This window comes from Physeter macrocephalus, unplaced genomic scaffold, assembly GCF_002837175.3.
Source record: "Physeter macrocephalus isolate SW-GA unplaced genomic scaffold, ASM283717v5 random_657, whole genome shotgun sequence".
Lineage (NCBI taxonomy): Eukaryota > Metazoa > Chordata > Mammalia > Artiodactyla > Physeteridae > Physeter > Physeter macrocephalus.
Genome location: NW_021145867.1, coordinates 40373 through 50000, shown reverse-complemented (window position 1 = coordinate 50000; position 9628 = coordinate 40373). Strand labels below are relative to the sequence as shown.

Below are 9628 nucleotides of genomic sequence, written 5' to 3'. Positions count from 1 at the left end.
CCATGGGGCCCATCACCATTTGGCAATGATGGGCAGATGCTAACGAATGATCGTCTCCTTTATATGCTCCCAGGCTGCCTCAGTCCTCACCCTGCCCAATTCAGACATTTATTCTCAACTTGGCATCTGCATTTGCCAAATTTCTGCTCTAAAACATTTGTTCCAAGAAAAATATCAGTGGGCTGAGAGCCAGAGACTGAGCTCTTAATTTTTGGTCCCTGCAGTGAAATGATCTGTTGGTTTCCTGTGCTGGATGGAGTACCACTGGATGGAGTAGGGGCTGTGGGTGGCCTTTCCCAGGGATAAGATCAGGCTTGACAGCCGGGGCTCCAACCGGGAAGGCAGAGCAGTACCAAGCAGGGGCCTCACCTTGAAGGCACAGCGTAAGTGGTCGTAGTAGACTTCCTCAATGGCCTGGAAGTAGATGACGCCTTTGAGCTTGGTCTCTTCTTTGTCTGATAGAGGGAGGTGAGGGAGAAACAGAGCCAGTGAGAGGTGTGTATGGTGGGGGGAGCAGGGGAGTCACTGGGCCCAAGTCCCGAGACTGGGGTTGGAGTGAGGAATGGTGACAGAGTCTGTAGGTCCCTAAAGTACTGTGGTTGGGGGGTGAGTGCATGTTGACAGGAGACTAGGTGGGAGACTGGTGTGGTGACTGGACAAGACCAGAGAATGAGGTCTGGGGAGATGGAATCCTAGGTCCCCTAGTGCCTTGTCCCCTGAGAAGGGCAGGGACTCAAGGAGAGATTCAGCATCATTGATTCTCCTAGAGAGGAAGGAGGAGGGGCCTGGAACCCTAGATCTGGGGGCTGGGCACTGACAATGCTCCTCTATGGTATCTTAGGAAAATGGGGTCTGGGGAACCTGAGTGGTACAAAACTGTTACCCATGTTACTGAGGAGGGCTGGGTCACTAAAGGGGAAAGGGGCTGGGGATCCAGACTCGTGGGCCTAAGAGAGAAGGGGGCTGAGGGTGGGACTCCTAGGTTTCTGGGGTGAAAGTCTATTGTGGTTTCTTCCAGGGTCCTGGGGGCCCGGGTCCCAAGGCAGCCAGGGTGGGCTTACCCGTGTAGTAGGCCAGGCGGCGGGCCTGGCGGTCAAAGCAGAACCACCGCTTCCTCCAGGTCTTGATGCGGCCTCCCATCTTCACCAGGGGTCCGTGGCAGTAGCCCCCGGACACCCGTATGTGCGGGCAGCTTTCCGGGTTGTGGCCCCAGCGTTCCAGGTGTTGCCGGAGATCCAAGACCCGAGGGCCAGGAGGGCGGGATGGGGCTGTGGGCGGGGCCTGGGAAAGCAAGAGAAGGGGGCAGTGACTTCATGGCGGGGGGCAGGTCCTGCAGCCTGGACGCCCCCTAGGGGAGCCGGTCAGAGTAGCTCAAGTGTAAGGCCCGGCACAGCCTTTCATTAACAATGCCGATCAAGATGATATTTCCAACAGCTAAACTGATTAACTGACATTCTGCCCAGGGCTTTACCAGCATGCATTCCTTGACTCCCCACCGCCACCCTTGGGTCAGGCCTACTATGAGCCCTATTTTTCAGATGAGCACACTCAAGTACAGAGAGAGAAAATAATCCACCCGAGGTCACACAGAGCTTCTAAGTGGCAGAGCTGGGTGGCAAACTCAGGTCTTCCTGACCCTAGCGCTTACCCTGAAACACCAGAGATGTGTTAGAGAAGTGATGGACCCCGGTGGGACCCTCATCTACTGTCTCAGTAAAACAGGGACCAGATAGTGAGTGATCAATAAATGAGAGCACTGTTTCCATTATTATTATTATTGTTATTGATATTATTCTTGTTGTGATGAAATTACTGATTAATACCTGTGCTAACAAAACACTTTATAGGTATAATCTCTGTGTCCCCTCAGACTCTCTTTAAGGGGTAAGTACATCATTGTCCCCATTTTACAGATGTGGAAACCAAGACTCCAAGAGGTTAAGTCACTAGGCCCAAGTCACACAGCCAGAGCTGAGGAGCCAGGACTCCCCAGGCAGAGTGTCATCTCAGGAGGCCATAAAGGGGAGAAGAATGAAGGTGATCAGAATGTCTACTGTTACAAGGCCCAGCCTGATCATACCTGTTCTTCCCAAATGATCCCTGCAAAGAATGGTATGATCCCCGTGGTCAAACTGAGCCCTCAGACTTCAGCATGCAAGGGGACCCCCTAGGGATCTTGTTAAAATGCAGACTGGGATTCAGTCATTCCGGGGTGGGGGTCTGGGGAGAGGGTGAGGTTCTGCACGTCTAACCAGCTCCCGGGGAACAGGGACTCCAATCCTGCTGGTCCATGGACCACACTCTGAGTATCAAGGGCTGAAAACACTGAAGCAAGGCCAAAGCAAGGAGAGATGAGAAACAGAGGTGAGACGCATTGGACGGAGACAGGGGAGAATGAGGAGGAGGGGAAATGGGGAGGAACCGGGGAATGCACAGGAGGGGAAGGGTGGTTAAAAGGGCGCCCCCTGGGTCATCTCACCAAATCCACACGGTAACACGACTGATCACCACGTAGGGAAGGTCCCACTCTGTGGCTGGCACTGTGCCAAGTGATCACCTTGTTGCCTCTCCAAAACAACCCACGATTGCCCCCATTTGACAGACGAGGAAACTGAGGCTTCTAGAGAGGAAGTGACTCACCAAGGTCACCCAGGTAGGATGTGGTGGAGCCGGGCCCCAATCCAGGGCAGCAGGGATGGGCTTGGGACCGTCAGCTCCCCTGCTCCCCGCCCGTGTCGCCTCCATGGAACGCCTGCCCCTCTCGGAGCCTCAGTTTCCCTACACTGAAACTCAGCACCCTCCACATGGGGCTGTTTCATGGATGAGCTCGCTGCTGTCAGGCTCCACGACCTGGTGAGTCCACTTCCAGGTGCGAATCCCGGAGACACACTTGCTCACGGGCACAAGAAGGCAGCTTGAGCTGTAAGGGGGTGGGGTGGGGGGGACGGTGCAGTCAACAGGGAACCTTTTAATAAAGGACGATGCTACACAGCAGGCGTGCTTCATTTTTAATGAGGTAGAGCTTATGCCTGACAACCAGAGGCTCCACTGCCCTTCCCAATTTATTTTATTCCCAAACTCTTATCGGCACCTGATGTGCTACTTATTTTACTTATTGCCGCTGCATTTTGTCTCTCTCCCCTGCTAAACGCCAGCTTCTCCAAGGGCAGGGATTGTCACTTTGGTCACTGCTCTATAACCCAGGGCCTACCACGCAGTAGGCCCTCCGTAAATACTGGGTTGAAATGAATAAGAAAAGGCCAAATGGTTGAGAGAACCAAAAGCAGGTTGGGAATGATGTGCTCGATTACAAGGAAAATAAATTCACCAAATATGGTTTGATCGGTAATGTAGGAAAGTATTTAAAAAAAAAAGATTTGAACGCTTCTCCGCGATAGAAAACACCTGCACTTCCGGAGGTAAGCTGAGGGGAACTTCACTTTCCCAAATTCTGAGGTGTTTGTTATAACAAAAAGTATTCATGTTCTTAGTGTAGGTAGAAATAAAATTTTAATAAGGAGCTGTCAGCTAAATCCAGAGTGTGAGAAATTCTACAGGATAAGTGACTTTTCCCACAAATTAATGGCATTTTTTAAAGCAGGGAGGGAGGACTCTATCTCAGGGATTTAAAAGACATTTTAACTAAATGCAGTGTGTGTGTTTTGTTTGGATCCAGATTCAAATATCCAACTATAAAAAGACATTTTGGAGACAATTAGGGAAATGTGAATACAGATCATGTATCAGAAAGTTGCAGAATTATTAATAATCTCATAAACTATGACAGTGGAATTTTTGTTATGTTAAAAAAAACTTATCTATTGGAGATACATAGTGAGATATGGATGAAATGGTACAATATCTGGAATTTGCTTTAAAATATTCCACTGCAGAGTGGGAATTAGGTGAGGATTCAGTACAACTAAGTTGGTAAGTAAAACAAGATTCATTATTGATGATCACTAGAGCTGCATGGTGGGTGGGTACATGGAGGTTTATTACCTTTGAATATGCTTGTATATTTCTATAATCAGAAGTTTTTTAAAAGAATCAAATAAATAAAACAAAAATTCAAATAATATTTAAAAGCCCCAGCACGTGGTTACCCTCATTCTGCAGCAACTGCTGACTCTCTGACACCCGCACCCACTTACGGAAGAGGGAACCCAGGCACAGAGAATGGAGCATGTCACCCGAGGGCACGCCATGGATACAGACGACCCTGATGGGAACAGGAACTAGGCCTTTCAAGTTCCCCTTCCACTTGCCAAGCCCAGGATACTTTCCTGTGCCATAGGAGGAGACGATAGGGTGAGATAAGACAGGGCAGAGGCCAGGGTGGCAAGACAGACCAGGGAGGGGAGTAGTGGTGGGGGACGGTTAGGGGCGGGACTGACCATGATGGCAGGTACAGGGGGGTCTGAGGCACCTTCCGTGCTCCTTCTTGTCCCTTCCTGTGAGTGCAGAAAGAAAGCATCAATGAGAATGCTAACCAATAATAAGTGGGGAAGACGTACTGGGTTCCTGGGTCCTGAGGGAGGAGGGGTCAGGGGCCTGGATCCTGGGTCTGGGGGAGGAGGGGCCGGGGGTCTGGATCCTGGGTCTGGGGGAGGAGGGGCCGGGGGCCTGGATCCTGGGTCTGAGACGGGGAAGGGCTGGGGGTGTAGCCCTACACCTACCGACTGAATCCACTCCTTGGCCTCCCCAGTGCCAGCTCCCACCCCTACCCCAGCCCCTGCCCCTGTCCCTGCCGCAGCACGGGGGGCGGCGCCAGGGAAGCCCCGAGGAGAAGGCGCTGAGCCCAGGGCCCCCCGCGCCGGCCCGCAGGAGCTGGGGAAGATCCTCCAGGGTGTGGTGGTGGTGCTGAGCGGCTTCCAGAACCCCTTCCGCTCGGAGCTCCGGGACAAGGCCCTGGAGCTGGGGGCCAAGTATCGGCGGCCGGGGGCCTGGATACTGGGGCTGAGGGAGGAGGGGCCGGGGGTCTGGATCCTGGGTCTGAGGGAGGAGGGGCCGGGGACCTGGATGCTGGGTCTGAAGGAGGAGGGGCCGGGGGCCTGGATGCTGGGGCTGAGGGAGGAGGGGCCGGGGGCCTGGATCCTGGGTCTGAGGGAGGAGGGAGGGGCTGCCGTCTCACCCTGGCCTGGAGCAGCCGCTCCCTCTCTGCCACAGCTTGCTGCAGGAGCTGTTCCATGTGGGCGATGTCCGGGTGGAGGGCCCCACAACTGGGAGCAGAGAACAGAGACGGGGCAGGTTACAGCAGCCCGGCCTCTTCCCCCCATCTTCCCACCTTCTCCCTGATGTCTCACCTATTTCTGGGGCCACAGTTCAGCAGCTGATAGAGGGGGTGTCTCCCGGAGTCTCTGGCTGCTGGCGGGAGGGCCGAGGCCTCCAGGGCTCCTGCAGGGAGAAGGGCTGGGGGGCTGAGATGCTCCCTTGTCTAAGCCCCTCCACCTCTCCCCCAACAGAGGCATCCAGGTTCCTCCATCCTGTGCTGCAGGAGGGTGGTTAATGGGGGAAGAGCCTATCCGGGGGAGGGGTACGTACTCACCAGTACAAGAGAAGGACAGAGGCCGGGGGGATGCCCTCTGGCTCACTCTCTCTCCCCTCTTCCGGGGCAGGCTTCCAGTCCTCTGGAGGCCAATGGAGCCCTGAAAACACACGAAGCCCACGCACACAGGAAAAGATGCTCGGTCTCCACTATGAAGTTGGAGAACCGCCAAGTAAAACCACCATCTCACTGGCACAGATCAAAATGCCACTGTAAACGTGATGCTGAGTGAAAGCAGCCAGTCACAAAGGACCACACAGCGCGACATCCAGAATGGGCAGATCCAGGGAGACAGGAAGTGGGTTAGTGGTTTCCAGGGACTGGGAGGAAAGGGGAATTGAGGGGTGATGGCTAAAGGGTATGAGGTTTCTTTAGGGATAATGAATATGTTCCAAAATTGATTGTGGTGATGGTTGCACAACTCGGTGACTATACTAAAAACCCCTGAATTGTGCGCTTTAAACGGGTGAATTGTAGCATAGGTGAACTATGTATCTTGATAAAACTGTTAAAAAAAACCCCAAAAGCCCGCGGTGTTGGTGGGAGTGTGCGCAACCCAGGTGTGCTCCCACAATGCTGGGGGCCGTTTTATTGGAACAACCGTTATGGAGGCCAGTTTGGCTCTTTTTTTAAAGTCAACGAAAAAAAATAAGAAAAAGAAAAAGAAAAACAGAAAAGCAAATCAGAATGACAAATGTATAGGTACCTCTGAGCCCCAATTCCACTTCTAGGACTATACCTGTGGAGACACTCAGACATGCGCAAAATGACCTGATTTCAAGGTTAATCCCCACAGATGCCCGGAGACCACCTAAGTGCCGATTAAAAGGAGGCAGGGATAAACCAGGGATCATCCGCATGGAGGAAAACTCCAAAGTGTATAAAAAGGAGGAGGATGCTGTTTATATCAGACAGAATAACATCCAAGATAAAAGCAAGTATGGAACAGTGCAAAAAGAATACCACCTACGCATAAAAAGAGGGGGAAAGGATATACACGACTGTTTAAATACAGAGGATCTCTGGGAAGATGGGAGACACTAGTAACCCTGGCCACCCCTGGGAGGTGAACTGTGTGGATGAAAACAATGGTGGGAAAGGTCTTTTCTCTGAATATCCTCCCATGACCTTTGAACTTGGAACAAAAGGAATATTAGTTTAAAAAAAAATAATAATAAACATGATAACCAAATGCAACCTGTGTTCCTAGATCAGAAAAAAAGTGTTTTTTTTCTTTTTTTGTTTTTTGCTTAAAAAAAAATTTGTGGGACAATTGGCAAAAATATGAATCACATCTGTGGACTTGAATAATATTGTCTCAGTGGTAGCTTCCTGAATGTGATCCCTGTACTGTTGTTATGTACGAGAATGGCCTTGACCTTGGGTAATGAAAGTAGAAGTATTTAGGGGTAAAGGGGAATCATGCTAGAAAAGAAGAATAAACTGTGTGTGTGTATGTGGGTGGGTGTGTACAGAGAGAGAATAATAAAGCAAATGTCAAATGTGGTAAAATGTTAATCACAGAATGTGGGTGACAGGTATGCAGGAATTCTTTCTACTATTCCTGCAATTTCTGTAAGTCTTAAATCATTTCAAAATAAAAAAACTACCAAAAAATGAAATCGAAATTATTTGAGAGTAATAAAGACAGAAAACTGAAATCATTTCTTAAAGAAAAAAACAGCAAAAACTCTGCCTGGATAATAAAAATAAATAAGTTGCATAATTTGAACACCAGTAGGGATACTCACTGCTCAAATATATGTAATCCACAAGTTAATAATAATACTAAAATAAAAATTGAATTGGTCACCTTGGAGGATGCAGGAGAACCAACTCTTTATTCTGAAGACAGGAGAATGAAGTGAAACCATCAAGCATTTTCCCTGCATTTCTTACAAAAACCATATCCCGAGGTAACCAAATAATTAATGAAGGCAAGTCGCTTTATTTTTTTTCTTTTTTTTTTTTTTTTGGCTGCACCACCCGGCATGTGGGATCTCAGTTCCCCTCCAGTAGAAGCTCAGAGTCCTAAACACTGGACCGCCAGGGACCCCCTGGATGTGATTTTCTAGATTCGTATTATTTTAAAACGTTTTTTAGAATGGTGACCAATATTTATCAAATGCCAGACCCATTTAAGCTTATAAAAGCCCTGGGAGTCGGGAAAGTTTTGCTCTGCTTCACAAAGAGGAAACCGAGTCCCAAGTTCCTGTGGTTCTTCACTCTTTCCTTCCTTCAACTGATATTCCCAGCACTGCCCAGCTGAGAGACCTTAGATTGTTGGCACTGAGGGAAAAGGTGGGTAAGAGAGACCAAAGCCTTGTCTCCATGGCGCTGACATTGTAGGAACTGAATGAGTCATCGTACAAATAAGTGTATCATCAGAAATTGCTGCGAGTGAAGAGTGTGTTATAAAAGGGTGATATAAAAAAGGATCACCTTCCAACTGGAAGACCAGGAACGGCCTTCTGAACACTGAACCTAAGGCCCAAAAGATAAGAGCTGGCCAGGGGAAATTCCCTGAGAGTCCAGCAGTTAGGACTCCGGGCTTTCATTGCCAAGGGCCTGGGTTCGATTCCTAGTCAGGGAACTAAGATCCCACAAGCCCTGTGGCAGGGCCAAAAAAAAAAAAGAGTTGGCCAGCGGGGACTGAGGGGAAGGGTGTTCCAGGTGGCAGAATCAGCAAGTGCAAAGGCCCTGAGGGAGGAACAAGTATGGAGTGCTGGTGGGTCAGTGCTCCTGCAGCTGAGCAGTCAGTACAGGGAGGGGGATGGTGAGAGGTGGGCAGGGGTCAGACCACACAGGGACTTGTGGGCCATGGTGAGGAGACTGGGGGAATCATGGGAGGCTTTTGGTGGCAAGAGCTGAAGAAGGAGGGATGAAGATCACTCTGGCTGTTGTTTGGGGAATAAATTATTGGGAGACAAAAACTAAAATAGAGAAAATCAGTGAGGAGGCTGGTATAGGGTCACTAAAACCAGAGATGAGGGTGGGAGTGGGTGGAATAAGAATGATAATAATTATAATAATACCAATCAATATAACTCTAATCAGAGTAACAGGTGCCCACATTATTGAGCACCTGTTATGTGCCAGGCATCACACTAAGAGTTTTAATGCATTAACCAATGAATGCTGTTATTATTCCCATTTTGCAGCTAAGTAAATTGAGGCACAGAGCTGTATCTAAGATCAGCCAGCTAGGAAGTGGCAGAACAGGTACTGGAACCCAAGGGACTCTTAGTCATCACATGATCCTGGCAAGAAGGTATAGAATTTGAGAAGGATGTAATAGGACTTGGAGGGAGAGAGAGGAAGGGGCAAGGAGGAGTCATTTGTTAATCCCGGCATTCATTTATCCACTTGTTTACTGTTTATCTGGCTGAGTAAATAAACGCTCCCTGGGCTCCTCGTGTATCCCGAGGTCCCCGGTCGCTCCCTCTGAGCTGGTGCTAACCAGTCGCCCACTCAGGTTCTGAAGGATCCCTGAGAAATCCTCATCTCCCGAAAGGCACAGGCTGTGGAAACAGACAGCCTGGCTTCAAACCTAGCTCTGCTGCTTAGCTGGGTGTGTGACTTTGGGAAGTCACGGCTCTTCTCAGGGAGGTTCCCCCTCTGTAAAGTGAGCAACGTCCCGCTGCCCTGCCATGGCTGATGCAAGGATTCAACGAGTGACCTCATGCAAAGCACACAAAAGAGTGCCCAGCACGGCCACCAGCGTCCAGGGGTCAGTGTCTGGCCCCCAGGTGACACCCAGGTGCAAGGTGGGTATGGGATCCACGCCGGTGGGTATAGGGTCCACCTGGCCTTAGAAGTTCCATGTACACAGGAGCCAATGACTCAGGTAACACCTCTATAGGAATGGACCCAGCTTCACACCAAGTATTTATAGATACGCAATTTACTTGTAAGGGTCATATTTACCCTAAGTCGCGTTGCCTGGCAACACAGCTGACAATCCACCTCTATCCGCCCCCCCCCTTTTTTTTTTTTTCTTTTTGCGGTACTCGGGCCTCTCACCGTTGTGGCCCCTCCCGTTGCGGAGCACAGGCTCCGGACGCGCAGGCTCGGCGGCCA

The 9628-nt window shown here is 50.2% G+C and overlaps 1 protein-coding gene across 1 annotated transcript in view; it reads right to left on the bottom strand.

The window, feature by feature from the left end:
* Positions 1-369: 369 nt before the first annotated feature.
* Positions 370-9628, bottom strand: part of PHLDB3 (pleckstrin homology like domain family B member 3) — a gene marked incomplete at its 3' end in the record, with an annotated part of 18780 nt that continues 9521 nt past the window's right edge. The window contains exons 10-15 of the mRNA XM_028485832.2: positions 5549-5648; positions 5307-5397; positions 5135-5222; positions 4398-4454; positions 1062-1281; positions 370-455 (exon numbers count right to left, since the gene is read on the bottom strand). Of these exons, the coding sequence (XP_028341633.2) occupies positions 370-455; positions 1062-1281; positions 4398-4454; positions 5135-5222; positions 5307-5397; positions 5549-5648 (642 nt within the window). The remainder of the gene's footprint in view (positions 456-1061; positions 1282-4397; positions 4455-5134; positions 5223-5306; positions 5398-5548; positions 5649-9628) is intronic.